This window comes from Trematomus bernacchii, unplaced genomic scaffold, assembly GCF_902827165.1.
Source record: "Trematomus bernacchii unplaced genomic scaffold, fTreBer1.1, whole genome shotgun sequence".
NCBI classification, from domain to species: Eukaryota; Metazoa; Chordata; class Actinopteri; order Perciformes; family Nototheniidae; genus Trematomus; species Trematomus bernacchii.
Window position 1 is genome coordinate 229067 of NW_022987683.1, and position 25912 is coordinate 254978.

At 42.8% G+C, this 25912-nt stretch overlaps 2 protein-coding genes across 2 annotated transcripts in view; one reads left to right on the forward strand and one right to left on the reverse strand.

Annotated features, from left to right (window-relative positions):
* The window catches only part of LOC117487736 (up-regulator of cell proliferation-like), a gene marked incomplete in the record, with an annotated part of 233858 nt that overhangs the window by 90400 nt on the left and 117546 nt on the right, over positions 1 to 25912 (forward strand).
* On the reverse strand, positions 18302 to 19571 carry LOC117487740. Its single transcript, XM_034136397.1, has 2 exons — positions 19073 to 19571; positions 18302 to 18847 (listed from the first exon to the last, which is right to left on the reverse strand). Exons 1-2 carry the CDS (start codon positions 19511 to 19513, stop codon positions 18467 to 18469), a joined length of 822 nt encoding a protein of 273 aa, XP_033992288.1. The 5' UTR covers positions 19514 to 19571; the 3' UTR covers positions 18302 to 18466.

Consider the following 25912-nt stretch of genomic DNA (forward strand, 5'->3'; position numbering starts at 1 on the left):
TACTTTTTCTGAAATAAGGTCCCATGGAGGTCCACCGGAAAGGAAGGGACTTCGGCACTCTATACAGTTTGCAGTGCTCCTCCGAGGCTGTGAGCCAATGGTACCGCTCGTAGCTAGTGGTGGGCGGACAAACCCTTTCCCCGGCTACAACATGCTTGCTAGCTTCGACCAAATCAATTTGTCTTCCGCTGTCAGCGATTGTGGGCTGAAAAAAACACTCTAAAATCTAAACACAAATATCTTTACCTTGTGCAGGTAGCTAAGGAGGCTACAGATGCTGTGTGCCAGCCGTTCGTTGCCGGTAGCTACCGCAACACACGCTAGTGTTTGCTAATGAAAAGTGAACCGTGAAAAGGCTGACGTCATCGTAGGCCTGCTAGATGGCCCCGGTGTCACCAACTCAAAATCTGATTGGTCAATGCAACAGTTTCATTGCCACTTTTTTAAAGTACAAGCGCACGCACTGCTGATTCTGAATGTCTCCGGCAGATTCATTTGACCCAGCAACACATTCTGACTCAAATATGATTAGATAAAAGAAGCCCCAACACCAACATTAACAACCATTACTGGACGCAGCGCAACCGAGCGCAACACAGAGAAAATGCTATGAAATGAAGAGAATATACTATTCTATTCTATTGGAAATAATTGAATACATGTCAGTGAAAATATATATTAAAAGGTTAGTCAGTAATCCGGATAGAGTTTAGGCAGAGAAGGCCTTGCTGGCCGCCAATGACAAAACTCTTACTGGTTCTGGATGTGTATTTTGTAAATTGTGTAATTTATAGTTTTATCTTTAATATTTGTATGCATGCTTCTTAATACTAAGCTATCTTTGGTTCTTAGCTGTACCAATGTGAATTACCCCTCTGTGGGAAGAATAAAGGTATTCTGAGTCTCATTAATTTCTTAAATGCAACAATTATAGTTGTGTGTTTTTAACATGGAATCCTTTTTGCAAAATGTTCCTTGTTGAAATGAAAAAGTACTAAATATTCCTCAACGTTTCCCTCTAGACTATCATTCATTTATCAGATTACTGCAATAACAGCTAACCTCTTCTGTTTGCTGACATTTGCCTCTAGTGAGTACCTCTGAGTATCTTCCACCAAACACCTAAATCTTTTTTATTTAAGCACCCATTAACTGGTAGCCGCTCAGGTCCTCATGGCTCTCTTAATTAGGGCTTTATTAAAGGCAGGTGAACTGGAAAGGTCATCCATTAGGCCTGTACAGTAGAGGTTAAACACTCAGACCAGATGCTAGGAGACAAGCACGCAGTGTGTTGTCTGCTCTGGGTGGCTAATTAGTGTTATCAAGATCCTTTATCAACATTTCTAATTAGACTCAATATAAAGTCACAGGCATTCCTCACTTAACTACGCTTATTTGAACATGAGCCTACTCCTACGGATATGAATAAGGTGCATTTTCACTTTCTCTGAATATTATAGAAATATTAGGAAGTGCATTTGCTTCAAAACTATAATGCAAAACAATAACATTCACAACGGCTGATTCATACAATTCTGGCATAATAATAATAAGGGAAATTATGAATAATACTTTATTGAACCAAGTCTGCCTTATCACCCTTTTACACATGTATATTTGTACTGTAAATAAAAGTGTATGTGTAATATCCATACTCATAGTAAAGGCTAACTTACTGAAGTTACAATATCACTTGATCATTTCTCTCTTCATCCTTGAAATATAACCAAAACTAATCGATAATAATAACCTCAGATGATCCGAAAAAAGGGGGATCGAAGCACAGGCAGTAACCGCATTTTGTGCTGCCCTTTAAACACACCACAAACAAGCCGCTGTGTTAGAGTGCATTAATTAAAGCGGGCACAAACACGAGCGAATAAGCCGCCTAATGCCCTACTGTAATCACCATGATATATTAAACATAACCAATTATGCTCATGAGGTCCTTAATTAAGCTAATTAATGCAACACAAAGCAATGTTTCTACTGAATGTCAGCGGAGTTTCTCGCACAGAAAATAGGAGTGAGTCGAAAAATGTACTAAGGAAAATACACTTTGAGACAATTTCTTGTTAGCATTCTTGTAAAAATAGTGCTGGTGAGGCTTGAAAGGCTGATCTAGGTTACACAGTGTTGGAAGACACCCTACATCTGAACGTTATCTTGTTACAGTCAAGCTGCCGTCTTTCCTGCACCTTCACGCAGCGTCCATCTGACTGTGAGTCAGTGTACAACAGCGGGCCACTTCACCCGTCCTCCTCTTCCTCAATAATCTGATAAAAGGCTCGGGAAAGGAAAAAAACAGAGGAGCTGGTTAAAGGGGCGCAATGCAAGATGAAAGCGCGGCTCGACATGAATAGCCTTTAAAATGGCTGTGATAAGGAATGGTGGTTAGAGGGGGGTAAAGGGAGCGGGAGCGAGAAAGGAGAGGAGGATAGTGGGTGTTCTGTGAGTCCCGGATAGAGGCACAGTGTTTCATCTGCCTCCAAGACACCAGAGGTTGGCTCTAACACACACACACACACACACACACACACACACACACACACACACACACACACACACACACACACACACACACACACACACACACACACACACACACACACACACACACACACACACACACACACACACACACACACACACACACACACACACACACACACACACACACACACACACACACACACACACACACACACAGTGATCAAAGGCTGACACTACAGAGAAGACTGCCTCCTTCTCTCTTCACCTCCTTCTCTCTTCCACACACAGAAACAGACACTCATCCACACACACGAGGACAGAGGAATAATGCAAATACATACTCCTATCCCTTTTGTCTCCAATGCACATACAAACAGGACACACAGAAAGTCAACACATAATCATAATCATGCTAGCGCCCACCCATGCTAAATGTTTCTGTGTATCCATCCTGCAGTCACAAGGAGCCGTTTATGAGCCATCATGACATCTTTTGATAGAATGCACGTACAGGTGTCTTGAATGTATGCAGCCATATTTGTCATAATGATGTGTGTGTGTGCAGAGTTGCGTGCATCTGTGACTTTGAGTGCAGCCGCACACGTGATTATGATTTGTGTACAAACAGAGCTTCTAACACACTGCGTCCCATGGGAATCCATTGTTGGAGGTTGACATGGGTGCCAGAGCTCTCAGCGGGAGAGTGTGTGTGTTCTTGGCAGCAGAGTAATTATTGTTTATCAGAGGAGAGAGTGTGTCGTCCGGAGAAATGAACAGATGTGGGTGGCTCGGAGCATCTGAATAATGTATAGGGGACACGCACACCTCGGATTGGTTATTTCGGAGGGGATGAAAGCCGATAGAATGCACGTTTGCAAACTAAGTGTATTATTGCGATTACAGCAGCGTACCTCACTGCCACCAACGCCTATGTAAAAACGCATTTCATCCTGCAGCCCTGCTAAACGCTTCACTTTTAGAGCGTCACGCCAAAGAAGGGGAAAAGGAAGTGGTTTAAAAGTGGAAATATAAAAAAAAGAATCCCCTTTTTTTCAGCCAGCGAATAAAAAGGTCTTCTTTTCCACAAACACCGCTCTGGCTTAGACACAGCGATTGGCCTTGGGTGATTCGCTCCGCTCCTCTCCTCCTTTCTTATTCCCTCTCTAATGTTGTTATTACTATTGGCTGGCTGTGACAACCAAATTATCTGTGAAATGATTCAGATTGGATGCCATCATACTGGCCAGGACCCTTCTAAGTGTGTGGTCTAATGTAAAGCCCTTCCTGAGCAGTACACACAATCATTTAAAGATGTGAACAGCTGAATGCAATGGAGACGTGCTTGGTGTCAGCACGTCTCCATAATCTCTTTTTCCTATTTCACTGTCTTGCTCTGTTTCTCTCCCCTCTCTCTCCCAAATGTACTTTTCATCCATTTATTCCCGTCACAGTAATCTTTGACTCTGTTTTTAGCAGCTACTATTTATAGCAAGTATTTTAGTGGAGTTGAACTTGTCATTACTGCATTAGATTAACATTTCCTAACTATGTATAAGGGATTCCAAATATTGGATGCGTTTAATCCAGAGTTACTGTAGTTGTATCTAACTGTTCACGTACCTAATGCCACATCAGATTAAAGGGGCCCTATTGTGCTAATTGTCTGGTTCATATTTCTATGTTGTGTCTCTTCTGTGACATGTCTCCATGCTTTAATGTTCAAAAAGCTCTTTTTCTCATACTTCCTGTGCTGCAGCACCTCTTCTCACCCTCTGTCTGAAACCAGAGCCCAGTCTGCTCTGATTGGTTGGCTTGCCAGCTCTGTTGTGATTGGTCCACCGCTTAGTGATATCACGTACAATTTGTTTGAGCACTAACCAATATAAAAGTGTTAGTGAGTCCAATGGAGGTGTTTCAGGCACAGGGGGAGTGTACTGGAGAGAACGCCCTCTGGAGGGAACACAGGGATTTTAGCCCCATTTACAGTACATGCTCACAAACCTATATAACGCACTACAGGAAAGGGGAAACCCCAGAGAGCATTAGAGAGCCTCTTTAGGTTTCTGCTAAGCATCCCCTCCTATAATAATTCAACTGGTAAATGATGGAGTGGCTTAAATTGTAAAGTTGACGCAGATAATGCAATGTGGATGCTGATGAATGCAAAGGCAACGGATCAGGTGAGACTTGGAAATGAGTACAAATATCTTTGCCAACATTCATAGTTTTTGTGCAGATTTCCGTGGCCATTCCCTTGAGTTTATGCAGGGCGGAACTCATTTTTCAGAATATAAAAATGCCAAATTAGTTTTGCGGTAATCCTGCTGATAAACAAAAAGGACAAACCCAGTAGAAAAACCCAACTTCCCTAAAGGAGGTAAAAATGCTTTGGTGATTCACATTTTAAATGTTGTCAAAGTTTCTTGAGTTTTTGGCACTTTTCCTCCCTCTCTCTTTCACTGGTTGTCCTTTTCATAGAGGCTCCTTCATTCACGCTCTCATCCCTCTGGTCCCCTGAGGCTCAACTATTTTCATCTTTCAGGGTTTAGTCTGGGGCCTCTGAAGTCCTGTCCTGTGTGTGTGTGTGTGTGTGTGTGTGTGTGTGTGTGTGTGTGTGTGTGTGTGTGTGTGTGTGTGTGTGGTGGTTATCAGACACACTGTCAGTGGACTTTCTTTTAAGCCTTGTCACTGTCTCGCTTACCCTTTAATGAAGTCGTAGTGTGTGTGTGTGTGTGTGTGTGTGTGTGTGTGTGTGTGTGTGTGTGTGTGTGTGTGTGTGTGTGTGTTCGCTCGCATCAATGTGTTTTGATGTCGTCTCAAGCTGTGTGTTGTCATGCTGTATGCTCTGTGTTTGTGTCGTACAACAACACAGACATACCGCAACAGCAGAAGTAAAACGTGTGTGTGTGTGTGTGTGTGTGTGTGTGTGTGTGTGTGTGTGTGTGTGTGTGTGTGGAGGCTGGTGAAAGAGAAACCAGGCCAACTCCCAGCAGATTAGGGCTGTGTGCACCAAAAGTGTTTCTCAGAGCTTCAATCTGCACATGCACTTTTATTTGCGAGTGTGCATGTGCGTGTTTAGCATTGAGTGTGATTGCTCACGTTTTTGTCGCGGGCCGGTCCAAGTGTCACACACACACACACACACACACACACACACACACACACACACACACACACACACACACACACACACACACACACACACACACACACACACACACACACACACACACACACACACACACACACACACACACACACACACACACACACACACACACACACACACACACACACACACACACACACACACACACACACACACACACACACACACACACACACACACACACACACACACAGTGAGGATGACAGGGAGGGAGAAGGACGAAAGCTTCTGACAGAGACAGAATGAGTCACAAAGGTACAAACACAGTCGGAGGAAGTGAGATGATACATTGTCAGGTGTGTGTGTGTGTGTGTGTGTGTGTGTGTGTGTGTGTGTGTGTGTGTGTGTGTGTGTGTGTGTGTGTGTGTGTGTGTGTGTGTGTGTGTGTGTGTGTGTGTGTGTGTGTGTGTGTGTGTGTGTGTGTGTGTGTGTGTGTGTGTGTGTGTGTGTGTGTGTGTAGGGACAAATAGGAGTGCCGGTATCTATTTCACTCTCCTTCTTTAACTAGAGTCTTTACAGAGTGGCGTTGTGCGTCTATCGATCAGGTTTTGTTGCCTTGTGAACATGTTTACAGACCCCAGGAACAATAGCTCACCTGCCTGATCACACACTCCCGTCATGATCCTTTCATGTGTGTGTGTGCTCAGAATGGCAAAGCCTTCACCTGCCATGTCTCCTTCTTTTCTTTTTGGATCTCTTCCTCGGCCTCCTTCCATCCCCTCCCCTCCTGCTTATCCATCATTTGGCTCTCCCGGGTGTTGCTCTCTCCGGGGGCTTCTAACCAGTCAGAGGGTAATGGCGGGTGAAATGGAGGTGCTATGGGCCAGATCGGTATGATGTGTGTGCGTTGGTGTGTGTATTACATTCTTACAAAGCTACAGTAATTGTTTTTAGTCATTGCTGTGTTTGACACCGGAACTGTAAAGACTTGAACGTCTCCCCTGATGCTTTTGAATACAGTTATTACTGCTGCCAGACTCATGGTGACAGTGAGAGGCGTTTGCTTAATATATTTCTTAATATTTTCATTTCATTTGATAATTGAGGTCAGGTCCTTGGATTGTTGAGTCTCAAGCTGATCCAAAAATAGTAGTCAGTTGTTTGGTTACATTATGTGAAACAGTTTCAGATGCTAAAATAGTAAAAGTATGTTCAGTAAGTAGAAATTCTCCTTTTTTGGCCGCTGAGAAGCCGTAATGTGACTTTTAAAGACCGTAAATACCAAATTTCTCAACCACTTGTCCATTAAGCCAAATGTACTCTTACATTTTGACAAAGTTTATGACAAATGTAACAAGTTTTGGAAATCTTTCATTGACAAATTGTGTTATTTTTGTTTCTGTAACCAGCATTGTCGATATAATCAGATCAGACCACGCCCACACAGTCCTGATAAAGACGAGTGTGAGTATTTGACTTAAAAAAATAATACCTTAGGAGGCTTGTTTCATTACTTTGACTTTAATTGTTGCTTTTTTAGTCGTAATGTTTAATACAACAGATCATTTCAAAATGATAACGTTTTCAGGGCCTTCTATGGGGCACTAAAGTGATTTTATATTACACTTACATAGAGTTGAGGGACTTAAGCAGCAGAAGCTAAGATATCATGACTTGTATTTCAAAAAATGTGTGAAGCTCCAAAGACACTGGATCCTATTTCCCATTATCTTACTGAATAGTATTTTAAGTTATCGTTTAATGTGTAGGGCCATGCTGAGATAACCCTGATGACATCATGTTTGCCATTTAACAGTTCCTCTAGAGACCTATTGGGATCAACACTGATCATGGATTTGGTGGAGTGGCTAAAACTCCCTCCCCCATAAAAAAAAACAAATCTTCAAATCCCCAAAAGCTGCAGAGGGAGACAGAGGGAGGAGGAAAGGAGCTAATGAATCCCCAAACTGCTGTCCACGCGGCTCCAGCAGCAGCAGCTGTGCGTGGTTGGGATTTACCGAGCAAAACAAACAAACAGCAAGAATAAATGGATAAATACTCATTGTGCGTCTGCAGGGGCGTGCAAATGTGTGTGTGTCTCGCATGCAGGTGTTTTCTTCTTATGTTTATGTGCATATGTGTGTCTTCTATTTATGTGTTTGTCCTCCACGGATGCTAGTGGAGTGATTAGCCGTTGTGTCTGTGCGTCTCTGGAGCTAAAAGTAGACTTTTGCTATTCCACTACGCGCTGGCAAAATGCTGCAACACTTCAAACAGAGCCCATGCTGGGTTGGCCTAGATACTGTACCTCCTCCTCACACATCACTCAGTTTGTATGGCACCCAATATAACCAGCATGGTGCAGTTTAGCTGAGCGTGGGTTTTGTTCAGCTGGCACCTAAAATGCTTTCATTGGACTCATTTGTATCTGAGCATTTGTTATAGATTATTACAAAATTGATCCTACATCATGTTAGGGCTGTTATCGGCAAGCTTCAGGAGAAACGGATGACATGTAATGGGATACAAAAAAAAAAAGAAGACGTTCTAAGATTACTAGCAGGATTACATTGTTAGTAAAAACTAGAAGAGAATATTGTGTTCGTTGTAAAAGGAGTAGATTTTATGTTGTTCTTTGTAAGCTGTACTTTACTGCAGGCTAATACTTGAAGTGCTCAATACGCCTACTGCCTCGAAGGAGTACATTCTTAATATAAATATACATTTGAGTAAAGGTTTTGATAAATATGTTGTTTTTCCTTCTGTGAATTAAGCGTGAGACCTGTTTTGAGCCATAACATTTAAATGATATCCAACATTATTGAGGATAACATTTCTGCAGTGACCAGAAAGCCTTTACCCTTACAAAAACATATTTAAAAAAGTATCAAAAGGCTCTGTTCTAAAGTGTTTGGATTAGTTATTCAGCTGCTAACCTCCTCCTCAACTGATAGGGTCGGCCTCACGCTGTGTGGGGGGGGGGGTCCCCACTGAGATACTCCTGTGCCGCAGGATTGATACTAAAACTCAACACCTCACTATACACATCGTCCTCACACACAGCACATATTTACACCATCACCCTGTCCATCAGACGTACAACAACCTAACAGACACTAATGGAGACGCCTGATATTCCCCCTTCCATGGCAGTGTAATTAAAATATGCAAATGTGCAATAATATGTATTTCTCTCTGATGGCGACAATGTCAGTTACTCAGTATTGGAAGGTAATTGCGAGATAAGGCTGCTTTGCGTTAGAGTGTGGATGGCATGGGCCTGTGTGTGTGTGTGTGTGTGTGTGTGTGTGTGTGTGTGTGTGTGTGTGTGTGTGTGTGTGTGTGTGTGTGTGTGTGTGTGTGTGTGTGTGTGTGTGTGTGTGTGTGTGTGTGTGTGTCAAAGAGAAGTGTATCTCAAGCGCATAAAGACACCAATCTGACTCTTGCTTCATAAGTTTGGAGGACGACTTCTCAAATCCTCTGATAACTTTGAATGACTGACCTTTCTCTTGCAGTAATATTGGGTAAACAATTGAAATAAACCTACGCATTTGTTGTGTATTTGTCGAGATATGCAGCTCAAGATAACAATATGAAATTGTATTGTAGTCCTTCGTCCTCCTATGTTGACAAAAATGTACTTAAGTACAGTACTTCAGTAAATGTACTCAGTTACTTTCCACCACTGTATGATTTCATCCCAGTGCTTACCAGGGGCAGCAATGGCGAGCAGAAAGGCAACTCATGAGCAGAGAACTCAAGGGAAAGCTAATAAAAGCATCTTCATGTCAGTGGGAATAAGTGAACAATCAGCAGGGTGAACAGCACAGAGGGCAAGCAGCTGTCAGGGAACAGAACGCAGTGTACCTTGATAGGCAGAGCGGATCTATTCATCCAATTTCCCCCCACTCTCTCTTCCTCTGTTATCTCCTGTATCTGTGCCTCGCTGCCTTTCTTCTCTCTCATTCAGCTGTGGACCAGCCAGGCTTAGTGTGTGTGTCTCAGTACCAGTGAGTACATTTACTCAAGTACTGTACTAAATCTGAGGTACTTTACTCGACTACGTTATACTTGCATTTTGGAGTCTTTTTCTTTGACTTTTTACACTAATACACTTATTTATACAGCTTTAGTTACTTCTTTGCAGATATAAATTAATAATACAGAATATAAATTAGCTAATACATTATTATGTATTATTATAGGAAAAACTACCCAGCAGTATATCAAGTCATTCAAATAAACTGCACCATTACCAAGTGAAATATTGACATTAATGCATTCATTCATCATAAAACAATAATGTATTATATTATTTAAATAAGGTATATTATTTCAATAAGGTATATTTTGATGCCAATACTTTTTTGACTTGTACTAGAGTACTATTCTGAATGCAGCACTTGTAACAGGATATATGTGTACTGTAGTAATGCTGCTTTTACTGTGCTGCACTTCATCTCATCTTTCCCCCCTTTCTCCCTGAAGCTATTCTATCAATTACAGCAAAACAGCCTGAATACTAAAGCAGTATTTCAGAGACAGTCCCTGAGCAGCTGACTCCGGTAACAAGACTGTAGAAAACATTTCATCTCCTCTCCTCTTTTTTAATCTCGCCGTCCATCGCTGCCCTCTTTGATCTCTGAAGCAGACTGAACTGCCCGTATATAATAAGTGTCTGAGCAGCAGAGCAAGTACTCGCCCTGTGAATTACGTGCCGTGTTCAGGGTCAGGAAAATACAATTCATGACGCAGAAAGAATGATTCACGCTTCCACTAGAAATGAAGATGCCTTTGTGGAACTGACGTCTCGAATACTGGAAAAGTGAGTACGTACAGTAGAAAGACAACAATATAAACCTGGTAGCTTCAATTGGTGACATATCTTGAAGCTTTAACGAGGACTTGATATTAAAGCTAGCCCCTCATGCACACATTTGTTAAAGTTGCTAACTGCTCCCAGCGTGCCAAAAAGGTTCTTAGGATTTTGTTTTCTTTTACATGATACCATCATTATCCGATTTCCTATTGTTTGGTATTGGTTTGACAATCTGTATTATTGCTAATTATTTTTGATGGTGTTACAGTTGATAGTCATTAAACAGTCAGCAAGCAAAATAATATTTCAGCTAATAGTTCTGATAATACACTCAAATATTTCAGAAACGATAGGGAATCCAAAAAAATGTCCGTGCTAAAAAACAACAAAGGGGGCGGCCTGTGGGGACTTGGCTTTGAAACTGAAGGGTCTCCAGTTCAAGTCCCCGATCACACCAATGATGGAGTATGGACAAACTGGCAGCCTTGATTTCTTTCCATATGACCATGTGTTTATATTTGTATTTATGTTGATGTAATCAGACCTACTCGTGTATATTTCCTTTCCTGTGCATGTGTGTGTATTGTACTGTGTGAACAATGGAATTTCCCCTTTGGGAGGAATAAAGGGTCCTCTTCTTCAAATACTGCTACTCAAAACTCAAACATATTGTAGAGAAGCCCTTTTTACCCCCCTCTTGTTAGCCAGAGAAACCTTTGGCTTTCCAATGTATATGGACCATACAGAGTTTGAAGAGAGTAGTGCTTCAGCCCCATGGACAGCTCCAGGCAGAGTCACTGAACTAACATAACACATAGTATTCCACCTCTCCCGTGTTGTCAAAACACCTACAAAAAAAGACATAGATCCTTTGAAAACCCTCTGTCTTTTTACAGTGAGGTATAGTTTAAAAAATGGGTATACTAAGGGGAATAGCCATAACACACATGAATAGAAGTGTGCATATTGGATCCAAAACTAGTCAAAGAGCATGCAGAAATATTCTAATACACCATTTTTTTTAATGATTCATGCTTAAAACTAGATGATATTTGGCTAAGCTTGTATGGGATTGTCATGTCTGTACAGATGGAGACCCATAAAGCCCATTTTTCTTGGTCAGTTCATTTGAATTTTGACGCCAACTTCACAGAGCTTTCAGGGTTTGATGACACCTCTCTAGAATCTATGACATGCTTCCTTCATGTTTATGCTTCTCAATCTACTGTAATCCTATTGGATACCCTTGAAGGTCAGCAGCAAACACAGTTTAGGTTCATACTTTGAACTCCGAGCATAGTAATAAGGTATAACACCTGAGTGGGCAGCTTTACTGTGTCACAGTCATCTCTCTCCCCATAGTAAAACACTGACTGATGCAAAGAGTAGAAAGAAAAAGTAGAATCAAAGAAGTGTGTTGTCAAAGAGTGTAAAATAGAAAAAGTGATTGGCAGAGAACAAATCTAAAGTCAGTATGTATGTGTGTGTATCGTCAATCTACAAAAGACTCATATGAAAGTTGTCTAAAGCCTTTATGAATAATGCATAGAACAATATAAATAGATGCAAGGCAACCTGGAAACCCTTCAAAGTGTAACGTTTCCTTTACAACACATTTCACGGTTGTGTACACCAGAAATGTCCATTATTCAAATCATTTTTAAGCCACCATCAAAAACCAAGCTATGAAGTCTTTAAGCGTAGCAGACCATAAAAACACCAAATGAATACAAACACACTCGGCTGCAGTGGAGGTTTTTGAGAATGATTTACACTTCAGCACAGGGATTAAATCTTCTGACCCATCCAAAGTCACAGTTTGGCCGATCAATTTTGCGAGGGGAAATGTTGCCAACAAAGATTGGCACTGGGCTTGCTTCTGCTGGACTAACCCATGAGTGGAAATTGCAAATAGGCGTCATCTTTTTTTCTGGCAGAGAAACTGCTTTGACTGTTCACCGACATTAAGCCATATTGTTTTGCGTGGATACTTCCTGCATCCAGGTGTTATTTTGAACGCGACATGCGTGCAGCGTCTCACCAGTTTAAGTAGAAAAAATACATGTATTTTCTTCTCCTCCCGTCCTCATAACCTTTGCTTTCTTCTTCTTAACCCCCCCTCCCCATCGCAGCCCCCACACACACCATCAGTCCTCAAGGCGAGCCACAGTCTATCACCCTCCCGCAGCATGAGACTATTAGACTTATCTTAGCCCGAGTTGCTCCTAATTTGGCAGCCTCAGAGCAGTGGGTGTCGTGTGTTGAAAGTTATCAGAGTGAGGCCAGCTCGCTATTTGGCAGGCGGAGGGGCAGTGCCACCGCTGTCTGTCTGCCAGATTGATTAATAAGCAGTGGCAGCGCGGCTACGCTAACAGACTGGCCTGCCTTAGCGCTTCCAGAACCCTGCTAAATGAATGGCACACAAACACACACAAACAAGATGTGTTTACCTAACACAAACACACTGCTCTCACTTCCACGTTTCCTTTGCACACACTCAAAACTGCAAGCAATAATGCAGCACACTACCGGTTTGCTGATAGCACAGGACAGACATGCTAGATTAGCATAAACATGAGAAAACCCACACACATGCACTCACGCTATTAAACTGCCTCATCTGTTTCAGCAGCGTGTTGTTTGAGTGACACCTCATCAGAGCAGCTTTATCGTATTGTTGTGAACGCACCATTGCTCTTAAGCAGCGCAGGCAGCCAGGCAGAACGGAGTGCTTCCTGCTTTTACTGACAGTAGCTACCAACAAGACAGGGGAGGGGCGGAGCAAAGCACATGTAACAAACAACAGCATTCACAACAAAGAAGTGGGGTCTGTTAATGAAAAGGAGAGTGACAACATTCTTGATTTGTCTAATTGAGACTAAATCTCTAAAAATACATAGAAAATGTCTATTTCTTCCTAATTCTCTATCTCTTTTGCATAATTCCCCTTTTTTTGGTGAGGGTGTCAATCTTTCAAAAATAAATCACATATACATAGTTTGTTTTTAAATAGGCCCTATTATGCTGTTTGGGGTTTTCCCATTCCTGTAGTATGTTTCTGTGCATTTAAAAAGGTCTAAGGCTAAAATCCCTGTGACCTCCACTTTCGTAACAAAGTGACATCACTATGTAACACTCACGCTTCTATTTGCTATAGCGCTCTAGCATATTGGACGTTACAGGATAAGGATAATTAGTTTGTATACGTTTTTGATGGAACATACATTTTCGTTGTAGTCATTTAAAGAATTGTACAATGTAATATATCAGCACACGCAGTGTCTTCAGACTCAATTCAGACTTTCAAAAAGAGACTTCTGAACTTTCCTTTTTGCACTCATAAAGAACTGTCTGATTCCGTCTAATGTTTCTTTCTCTTTCTACTCTAACCCTGACATGCAGCTACTGTTGCAGCGACTGGAGGTGTTTCTTCTCCACTCCCACTGTGGCTGTTCAGTTTGTGTGTGCGTGCATCAACGGTAGCATTAGCATAAGCAACAGGTGTAAACAGTTGTGGGTCTCCATCAAGGTGTTAGCTCGGGGAGTAAGGGGGAGCAAAACACGGGCAGGTGGGCTTACGCGGTGGGACCCACAGATATTCACTTATTCATGGGCTCAGCGTGAGACGGTGGGGAGGAGTATAAACAAGCGTACATATACACAAACACACACAACTGCCAAATTCTGACTCGCTGATATTAACACCCACACTTTTGGGCTTACATGGATATGTTTCTATTGGTGTGTGTACCCAAGCTTGGGGAGTCACGGAATACATGCAATTGATTTTCGTAAAAGTAACTGTATGCCCTTATTTACTAAGATAGTAGCAGATTAGTGGTACTTGCAGGAATAAAATGCTGCAATACATACCTGTGTGTGTGTACCTGTGTGTAAGTGTGCGAATGTGATACGACCCTATCTCTTGACACACACCAAAGGAGCGTGCCATGCTGTTTTCTCTGTTCTCCCGTTGGTAAAAGATGAGTGCCCTCATATTGACCTTGTGTGTGTGTTTCGAGGGGAAGGTTGTTTGACATTGGCTACCCACGATTCCTCGCTGCGACCGGAGAGCCATATAACTCATCCCCGGCGGTTGTCAAGCACACCGTTGCCTGGCAACTGGCCTAAGGTAGCACGTCGCAGGAGATGACGAGAGGAACGACCTGTCTGTTTGTCTTCTCACTATTTGTCTTCACTCATCCGTTATTTTTCCTCAACTCCATCAGAATTCCCTATTCATCCTGTGGCCTTACACCACTTCCTGTTAGATTGATTTCAGAGTGTCAGTAAAGACTTTTATAAACAACTTTTGATGTGACTTTTAATGTACAGTTAATTAAATGTACATTAAAACATGAGCCTGAGCTAGAAGAGGGAGTAAGACATCTTCTGATACTGTACATTTGTTTCCTGCTCTCTTATTATCTCTCCTTTCTCCCTTCATTGTGTCGTCTATGTCAACACAAACACCTGTTTCTTGCTCTACTTCCTTCCAAAATACTGAAAACAGCACACTGAAGCTACATTCTATACAAAAAGTTATCAAAAACGTTTTGAGGTGGTCTAAAGATAAAATAAAGATAAAAAAAACTATCAAAAAAACAACATATTTTTGTATTGATGAAGAAACATACTTTTAAAGTATTCACTCTGTTCTCAGAATATCTAAAGGAAAGTGGAAACAATGCCTTCAAATCCAACATCATTCAAAACATGTTACTGGTAGGTTTGTTATTTTGCTATATGTGAATTACACAGAAGGCTAGGCTATCATTAGCATCCTAATCATTGTTGTATTTTTCCTATAGCAAATAGCACATTGCAATATGTATGTGTAATTACGTCCAATTTTTTAAGTGTTTACAGGCACACAACAAGGAAACCCTGACAACAGAAAGAGTAACATCACATCTAACTTTCCTCACTGAATCCTTTCCTGTTCCCTTGCTTCCTTCCTCTTCCCTCCCTCCACATCGTACTAACTCGACTCTCTGGATGCTCGGCTGTGTTTGCGCTGAGGGCAGCACTTTGTCACGTTCCTCATACATATGCAACACACACTCCAGGTGAGACAGGAGAGAGGGAGAGGAAACTGAAGTGAGGTAATGAGGAGATGGAAAGGTAATGGAGGAAACAAATGGAGAAACGGAAGGGAAAGGCACGGAGGCTGTATAGAGGTGAGGTAGACTGGCGGAGATTTAGACAGAGAGAGCAAACATTTGACTAAGACAAAGAAATGACGGGGAGAGAGGGGGAGACGGAAAGAGTGAGAGAGATGGAGTGGACAGAAGTCAAAGCCATTAACCTGCAGGCTTGTGTGTGTGTGTGTGTGTGTGTGTGTGTGTGTGTGTGTGTGTGTGTGTGTGTGTGTGTGTGTGTGTGTGTGTGTGTGTGTGTGTGTGTGTGTGTGTGTGTGTGTGTGTGTGTGTGTGTGTGTGTGTGTGTGTGTGTGTGTGTGTGTGTGTGTGTGTCATACTTGCCAACCCTCCCGATTTTCGCAGGAGACTCCCGATTTCATTGCCCTCTCCCGGTTTCCTCCCGGGGTCATATTTCTCCCGCATTTCTCCCGATTTCTGACAAAATCAGATTTACTCGACTGCTGGTCATATGATGTCCTGAGGAACAGAAACACAAGCAGCCCACTGGACTCAGGCGCCGTTTACACGAGGAGAAAACGGCTTGTATCTGCATAGTTTCGCGTGCGTATAGCCCTATTATTTAGACGAGGCCGATAGAAACTGACCACACAAACGATAACGGGTCCCAAGGTGGATAGATTTGCAAACGAAACGCTCTGGGGGGTCAACCGAGTCCGTTTAATCGCCTCTATACGAATATTGCCTGAAAAAATAACGACAGCCCCACCTCTTCGCACCTCTTCCCACCTCTCCCCCGCCTCATTGCTGATTTGTTTCTACAACAACAACAACAAGAATGGCGGATCACAGGGTTGCTGTTGTGCTCCAGACGCTACTGACCATGATTAATATGTTAGTGCTACAACTACGGTGCTTCTACGACAACCACAAGCAACTAGTGGACATGAAGAACCACATACACGACATGTGGCTAAATCCACCGCGGAGAACAACCAGAAGGGCGACCAGGAGAAAGTTTTGGGTAAGACCGGGCAGAACTAGCAGTTGGTGGGACAATTTTGTCAATGGCGTTGTCGTGGACGATGAATGGAGGGAGAACTTCCGCATGTCCAAAGCCTCTGTCGTTGCCCTGACTGAAGAACTGCGCCCATATATCGAGAAGAAAACTACAAACATGAGGGCGCCAATTGATCCACTGAAAAGGGTTGCTGCGGTTCTTTATTACCTGAGCGACGAGGGAAGGCTACGGAAGACTGCTAACGCCTTCGGAGTTTCCCGCCCGTCTTTGTCCCTCATTATTAGGGAGACATGCAGAGCGATCACCATCCACCTGGGTCCAAAATACATCAAGCTGCCTTTTACTGAGCCCGAGACCGCGGATCTGGTTGAGGGGTTCCATTGTACACATGGCATGCCACAATGTTTAGGAGCAGTGGACGGAACCCACATCGAAATCAAGCAGCCATCTAACGACTCCACTAGTTACATCAACAGGAAAGGAAAATATTCCTTTAATGTACAGGCTGTCTGTGATTACAGGTACCGATTCATGGATGTCGTGGTAAAGTGGCCTGGGAGTGTGCATGATGCACGGGTCTTTGCTAATTCCAAGCTAAACATGTACTTAAAAACTGGAAAGATCCCTGCTCTGAAAAAACAGATTGTGGAGGAAGAGGAGGCCATACCATGTATGTACATAGACTGTACATTTTTTTTAAAGGTGTTTATTAAGATGTGATAAACATTCTTTGTTACATTCCCTGTCCTCACTGTGCAGCTCCTTCAGCGACAGGCTGCTGTACAATATTCATATACCTGGCTAGGTATATGTACCTGGCTGCTAAATCTGAGGACTGTTACAGGATTTTTTGTATTATATCCTAACTGTTTTTAGTACTTTTTAATGCATGTCACATGTGTGAAACTAAGCAAATAACTATGTGATTCTCCAATGTCAAAAGTGTGAAACTAAAATAAAATTGGCTGCAACCACTTCCAGACTTTCTTTGAACTTAATGTGCAACAAATGTCATCATCCTCATGAATGAAGTTATATGGCCCATTCTACCGAGTCAGGTTGTCCATATATATTTTGTACCGTATTTATTTACACATATAGTAAAAGAACCGTACATTTTGATATGGTATTTTCAGACTGTATTGGTCACTAGCGAAACATAGTACATACACTGTAGTAAAAAACTATTATATTAACCTGTTAAGATTGTGTTACCTTCCCTTCTCTAAATAGTATTTTAACCAATATTTGAGGATTTTCAGTAAAAGTAATATAAGCAAATGTTGAATCAAAGTTGAATTTATACAATTCATAAAAATCATGATGCAAACTTTCTTTGTGAAATGCATAATACTGATCATATTGATTCCAGAGATGAAATAGAAGGGAATGAGGCTATAATGGGTAATTCTTTTGGTATTTTGAGCAAAACACTTCATAGACATGTTTTTTTATATATCTGAGACTATAATATATGCCTAACAATAGTTTGGGCTTTACCATTAAGGCCCAATGTGACATATCACAGTTCAGATATTTGACACTAGGGGGGGGTTACTTTTCATAAATGTGGTGTATTTAGTCAAAATTAGGTTTACAAGGTGAAAAGGACTTACAGCCTCCCACACACTGATATAGATATCTCACTGACTGTAATGAGGGAGAAGGAAAGAGAGTGAGGAGAGTGCTTGCGGAGTACATTGACCCTTACATGAAAGACAAGACTGTTCTTTTATTTTAATAAGGTTTTTTATTAATAACATTATTTATAAATGTGTACACAGTAAAAGGGAAAAAAATACCTTTGCTAGCTAAAAAAAAAAGTGATTCTCCATTTGTACAAAGTCTGGTGGAGTTAAAAATAAAAATGTTTACAGACTTCCTTTGACCAAAAAGTGCTGTGAAAAAAAAAGAAGCTCACTGCTTTACTGCTCCTCCTCATCCAGTGACCGCCTGAATGAATATGGAGGAGATTGTTGCTGTGGGGTGTGTGGTACAGAGGGGTTTAATCTTGGTGTGGCCGTGTGTGGCCTTCGGGGTGGGTATGAGGGCACCTGGAAGTGTCCATATCCACTGTTGTTAGTATGAACTTGCATGAACTGGCTCATCAGGGAAAGGCCATTCTGTACAGTCACATTAATGTTGTCCATGGTGTTGTTCATACGATCCATGCTGGCTGCGCTGCGGCTGGTTGCTTCCTCCATTAAGTCCAACATCCGGCTTTTTAATCGCAGCTCTTCCTGCACCGCATGTTCAGCTGGAAGCTTCCTCTTCATGCGGTCACTTCTGTGGCCGTCCAGCCGTGCCTATAATAAACCAGAGAAAGTTTGAATTAATACACAATAGGACCATAGCCACCAGATAACAGAACACAAAAGGCATGTTGTGAAATAGCTCTCAATACATTTTACAAATAAAACAGCTCTAAATACTTTCTAATTTTACCAAGCTTAAACCGGTTCAGTTTTTCAGTGGAAGGTACTGCATCATAGTATATAGCAAGCCCTTTAAGATTGAAATCATGAACATACCTGGAGCAGATCCCTGCGATGACTCACAACCGCAGCAGTTGGCAGAGTTCCGTTGGATCTACTCGACTCTGGCAAATCCGTGGAATGCTCCAAACTCGGGGATGAACTTGGTCCGGGCGACGACTCTTCCATGTCGAACAAGTCCCCTTGTACCTGTTTTAGTTTCGCTGTAAGCTGGCCCTGTGAAATTGTGTTCTTCTCGTGAGGGAAATCTTTTTCAGTCGGGGTCCTCGGATATTGCGCCTGAAATAAGTCGGCTATCTCCGTATATTTAGGCTTGCAGGACTCCCAGTCTACATTATCCTGTATTTTTGTCGTCTTATACTCAAGTGTTACACTTAAAAGAAGTTCCACCTCGTCGTCGGACCACGAAAATAGCTCCTTTCTTGCGCGAATAACAGCCATCTTCGTTTGTTTGTTTTGTTTGTGCCTCACACACATCCGGGGGGGATCTTATACTCGCTGCTTTTGGTGTATTTTGTGGCGGAAGTTACAGCGCCACTTACAGTCCCGCCATATGTACTACAGCTTTCGAGCGGTCTCGTGTGGAAGTACAGCGCCACTTACAGTCCCAGCATATGTACTACAGAGTTTCCAGCGGCCTCGTTTGAACAGACACGTTAAATGAAACAAATGCATGTGAACGGAAGACTTTTTTGAATACGAATACTGTGCATAAAACGCAAACGGCCTCGTGTGAGCGGGGCCTCAGATCTCTAGATACCTCATCACTCCTCCGCTGCTCCGATACAAGTCCAGGGGCCATTCTCATTTCATCAAATTCCCCTCCTCGACTCCCCTCCTCCACTCCTATCCTCGAGACTTAGTCCCGCCCACAGGAGATGCGAGCGGAGGAGCCGAGGAGGGGAACCGAGGAAAGAGGAGGGGAAGCAGCAGGCGGTTAGAGAAATGAGAACTCCTCTCCTCTGAGCGGTCATTTTAAAGAGACGTCCATTAATGATGACATGAGGCACAGCAGCCCTCTGTCTGATGGACAGATGTGTTCATGACGACTTATATATTTACTTTTAATTCATTGACAGTGCGGTATAATGAGACAATAACAGGCTACAGATGCGGACACACACACACGGACACACACACACACACACACACACACACACACACACACACACACACACACATACAGTGGCGTTTTTATATGTACAAAAGTGGTGGGGCACAAAAAACTTAGATGTCTATATATAAGCTTCTGCAGTGATGTGCAGTGAGGTTCATGGCTGGTGAGGCACTGGCACTGACTCTTCAGGTTTACAAATATTATATTTTGACCTAAACCAAAATATAATATTATTTTCAAAAGCTTTTTTTGTCTGATGCTTCGATTAATTTTAAACAGACAGTTCAACAAAAGGATACCCAAAAAATGTAATTTTATCATTTAAATATTGAATTGTTCTCTCTTAGTAAGATCCCATTTTCAATAAAATGGCGGTCTTACCTTGACTTGAAGATGAAGTCCATTTTCCTATCCTTCTGGACAAACATTTCTATTACTTTTTTGTAAAAGTCCTCCTTATCTTCTTGTAGTTTCAAAAGTCTATCATAAATCTAATCCATAGATTTATGATAAAAAAATTATAAAAGTAGGGTAGACATGTGGATATTATCCGGCTAATCAAAACGTGCATTTATCTAACAGGTGCGTTTCCCACAGATCTTATTTTGAGCTATTTTCTAAAATCCTCTGGAGAAATCTCATTGCTTTTTTGTGCTTACTTCCTGGTTTTAGGACGCGCCACTGCAGCTCTCTCGTCTCCTCTTCACACAGCACACTTTTCGCGGCACACGTACTTACAGCCAATCAGCTCTGAATGATTTGAGATGACGTATGGTGGGTATGGTAGCTCCATGCCCCTCTGGTCATTATTTTTTTGCCACACACATTACATTACAAAATACTCTGAGCATGCGCAGTGTAGTTTTTACAGTCACGTTCACTTCACAGCGAGAGGAAGGGGCACGATCAGGTTTTGTCCCACATGGCTCTAAACAGCTCAATAGGCACACACTGTGACTGTAGACACACTAATTAGAAGAACACAGACTAAAACAGCAATGTACAGACGAATCAGATGATTAAACATGATCTTAAAATATATTTTATATATTTTTTTATTTTTTTTTTGCATTTTTGTAATCATTATTTGTAATACTTTCTGCTGACACTAGGTGGGGCTGTGCCCCACCTGCCCCTAATGACCAGTCGCCACTGCGACATATATTAGTGATGGGAATTATGGCTCTTTGAAGGGAGCCGGATCTTATGGCTCCGTTCCTTTCAAAGAGCCGTTCAAAAGAGCCATTCAAAAGAGCCGTTTTTTAAAAAAGGGGTCGGGGTTACTAGGTTTATCTGCGAAATAATCACCAGGATAATGATTGACTGCATTGCCAGACCTAATGTCAATAATCTGCATTGTAAACATGACACAAGGTGGCGCCATATCCATGTCATTCATGTCAGTGAATGTACTTTGAATTTACCCTCTGCATGTGTTAAGTAAATAAAGTTGCCTTGCCTTGAATGAAATTCACGCAACTCTTAATATTAGTAGTGTGTTTTTAAGTGGCGATGGAGATTATTTGTTGACCCTGCTTTAAAGGATATTTTGCCTTTACAAATGGTGCGCTTTATCACTGCCTGGGTTTTGGTTGAAGTGCATCCAAATGCTGCTGCGTTTTCGCGTTTGGCTCATTTTCCATCCGAAAAACACGTCGTCTATCTGTCCAGTACCACTTGTTATGACTTCTCTCTCTCGCGTATTCCGTTAAGACCCACCCCACCTAACTCCTCGGGCTGAAACCTACCAATCAGAGTAGGGGCGGGTCTTCACAGAATACGTTTGGGGAACAAAATCAAGCTTTTTAAAAGGCGAGTGAATTTTGGCAGGCAGTGAGTGCGGACCAACTTTGATTGAACGATAAGAAGAACGGCTCTCACCAAGTACGACTCGGTTCCCCTCGTTCGTACCAAAGAGCCGTTCAAAAGAATCGGCTCGTTCGCGACCGACATATCACTAACATATATATATACAATTTCAGAATCAAACAGCACTCTCATAATAACGTAACACTATCAGAGACTGGATATATCCCCCCCCCCCTCTCCCCTCTCTGGTCGCTACAATGAGGAAAATAAATTACGGGCCAAAAGTTTTATTTACAAGTATTAAAAGTAAGCAGAGGACACCAAACCAACTGAGACCTGTCTGTCCGCTGCATCTACGCACACACTGTACCACACACACCTACACCACCCACACCTACAGCTCCTAAAGCATAGCTACAGCCGTTGTGTATTTTATTATGTGAAGCACTAAATGGTTTTAGAAAAATATCGACTCTTTGTTTGTAGATATCTACTAAACTAAAGCAAATAAAGAGAGTAGGCCTGTTATACTGAGTGATATATATTTTACATACTGCTCTGCTTTCTGCACGGACCTCACAGCTGTTCTCACTGTAAACATCGCGTCGCGATGAAAGCAGTTAATAAAATAATATCCAGGGGATGCATGCAGAGCTGTCGTTGGCTGAGATAAGTCCGGCTGTGCATCACGACTCTTTTAAACATCACTGTTGCCGGAAATGCATCCACGAAGGAGCCGTGGAGGACCGTGGAGGACCCATCAGTGTATCCTCGGTTATAGCTCCTCCAGAGAGCCTCCTCGACGCTCGATGCTCGGTCCTCGATGTGCATTTAGAGAAATGAGATGTCCTTCAACATGGCGCGCTAAAATTCATTTCCGGGTCACTACCGAAGGACCGAGGAGTCGAGGAGTCGAGGAGGGAGATTTGATGAAATGAGAACGCAGAATGCAGCGCCCCCATTGTCAGTAAATGGAAGTACTACAAATAATCCCTTTTAGTGCAATTATTTCACAAGTTTTGTTATACACAGCTCGAAAAAAATTACCGAGGTCCGGACCTCGGTGACCTCAATGGTGGATACGGCCCTGATGACAAGTACACATTCTTGGAGTATAGCATTAGCAAGGACAGTGGCCGTTTCTCAATCGCGAGTAAAGCTGCTGCAGAGCCACTATTTCAAGCATACTACGTCATCGAGTGCCGCCGAAGTACTGTTCCAATCTCCAGCATACTTGGAAATCTACCGAGCCCGGCGTACTCCGTTTGGAGAAATATCGAGGCTGCACATGAGTAGACTCCGCGGTCTTAAAATCCCCACAATGCTTTGCGCACGGACCAATTTCCCCAAATCTGTGGCGGAAGATGTAAGGCGGGGCCTCTCATATGACGCACACCTGCACACTTGCTAGCCTGTTCCACTCTTTGTTTTCCAAATGTCAGGAAGTATTCTTGACTCGCTTCTGAAGCAAGATGCTCGGCAGACATGTGCTACCAAGCAAGCGTACTCGCGATTGAGAAACACCCAGTGTGTTTTGTAAAATGTGCCGGCATTTTAGTGAGAGGCGGGGCCGGCGGAGAAGATACATTCAGTCGCCATGGTTACAGGGACTGGAAACATGCTAGGCTTGTTTGAGACAAGCGAGACCTGCGCAGACCTGCGCAATTGCGATCAACGTCTTGCTAGTGCGTTGCATGATGGTTAGTCATTTTATCCGACTTGCTCTGAAGGCTCGCCTACATGAGACGATGAATTCTTGCGGGACAAAGACTTGAGAGCGAGGCGGCGCAGTTTCTCTCCACGGGCTGCGGAAGCGAAATGCTTGATGGGAAACGACTCGCTGGTATCTCGAGCTGAGCGCTCATTGGTGGGTGGGTGCTAGTGACTTATCCGAGCGGCCCACCTCCGTGCCGCAAGTAAATACCGCTAGTAAATTGTCGACGGGGGGGGGGGTGCTAGTAACTGTGACTTATCCGACCGGCCCACATCGTCTGACCGGCCCACTTCAGTACCGGCCCATCGGGATTCATCCCGAACGTCCCACCCCTGCTGTAATCTGTGCAATAACAATAAAGTTGAATCTAATCTTGAGCAGGAACAAATGTATTTACTTAGTACATATCTGACATTAACGATTAAACACATTTGTGCATTCTTTATAAATGCAAACCGAGTCAAGCCGACTCCGGAGGTGGCGGTATGCACCTTAAAGTTGTTTGCAATCCGCCAAAAAACCGAGAGAAGAAGAAGAAGAGGAAGAAGCCGACTCCGAGCTGTCCGACTTCAGGCGAGCTTTTTGAGACCTCCCCCAGCTGCGATCGGCTATTCTCGTCTACTTTCGAGGCGAGCCGCAGCTCATCTCAAACAAGCCTATCGACTATGCTCTCAGTAAACACGAATGCAGCGCAGCTCATGCAATAGCTATGGAGAGAAATACAAACTACAGACAGTGCGAGAAGTCTGACCATGGAACCATCCTCCATCAGCTACTCAACCCAGAGGGCCGACAGGGAGAGATCATTGAGAAAAATCGGGAACACGTAAAGTTTTACCGGACATAATTGTCACGCGTGCAAAGCAAGAGATTCCTCATTTCATATTGAGACTAAATATCTAGGGAAATGATTAAGAAACGTAGAGCTAAAATGTCATGCCATTTGCAACTACCAGAGCGCACCCTGATGCGGCAGGCATTCTCCAGCCCAAATCAGCAAAGCTTATGAGTGTGAAGCAACAGTATCTGCTGCCCAGCTGCTTTAGTATGAAACGTATACTTCAGCTCATGAAAGCTCTGCAGTATCAGAAGGAAGTAGCCTAATGATAAATCTGCAGCCTCTGAAAAGTGCTGCGTCAGAGAACCAGTGCCTTTTACGCACGGCCGCTCACTTCGCTAGATCCGCTAAAGGACAGCAGGCTGCAGTCTAACCACACAGACACACATCAGGTGTTCGCTCATTATTCCATATTCTGCCGTTGTATGCTCTTTGTTTCTAAACGTATCAATGTATTGTGAACCAAAACTAAATAACATGCAGTATAACATTTATTTTCACTCATTGCGGCGTGCCGCTTAATCATTTAAATAATATTTAAGCTTCTCATAAGTGAACATGTTTAAAAGAGAAGGGTTTTGAAAAAGTGTCTTTACTGTAACGTCCGAGGTGTTAAGGCTTCAAGAATACTTCTGTGTAACAAAAACTCAGGAACTTAGTACTTTTTGGAGCGTCACAGATGCCTCCGTTTATTTAACGTCGAGTCACACCACACCCTTTTCTCTCACCACTCTAGCACAGACTGCGCATGCTCACAACACATGACCTCTCAACCCAATGCTTACATGCGTCCCCCCTTACTGAAAGAAATGTCCCCATTTCCACACACATGGTGAGAACACAACAAAACATTTTAAAAAAAAACAATACAACCACAAAAAACCCCAAAAACATAACAAACCACACACTACCCTGCAGAATAATACATGCAGGCATGACGTACATTCGAAAAAAAAAAAAATCTTTGAATAAAAACAATGACAAACAAAACACATCCACAGCCCAAATAAAACATCAAACTAGGTATGACATAACCTATTCCCCTGTCCTGCACACTCGAAACATGAAAAAAACAATTATGCAGCATAGAATACACAGGAGAAAATAATCACACAAGCACGTAAACACCAGTCATTCAGCCCATAACAAAGTCCAAAAATCGGACAGGAGGCCGCGCTAACCTCCCAGCCCGGGACACCGTCGGTGCGGCTTGTTCGAGCTCAGGGGAATCACCAGCCCCAGAACCCGGCCCAAGATCACAGCCACTTTCCCCATCGGAAAACCTCAAGCGTCCAGAGCTCTGTGGGGAGACTGCATCTTGCAACGGAAGAGGCTGCGAAAGGTGTAAGAGAGACCTTGATGGTCCCTCCAAGGGAAAGGCTACCGGCAGGTTGTATC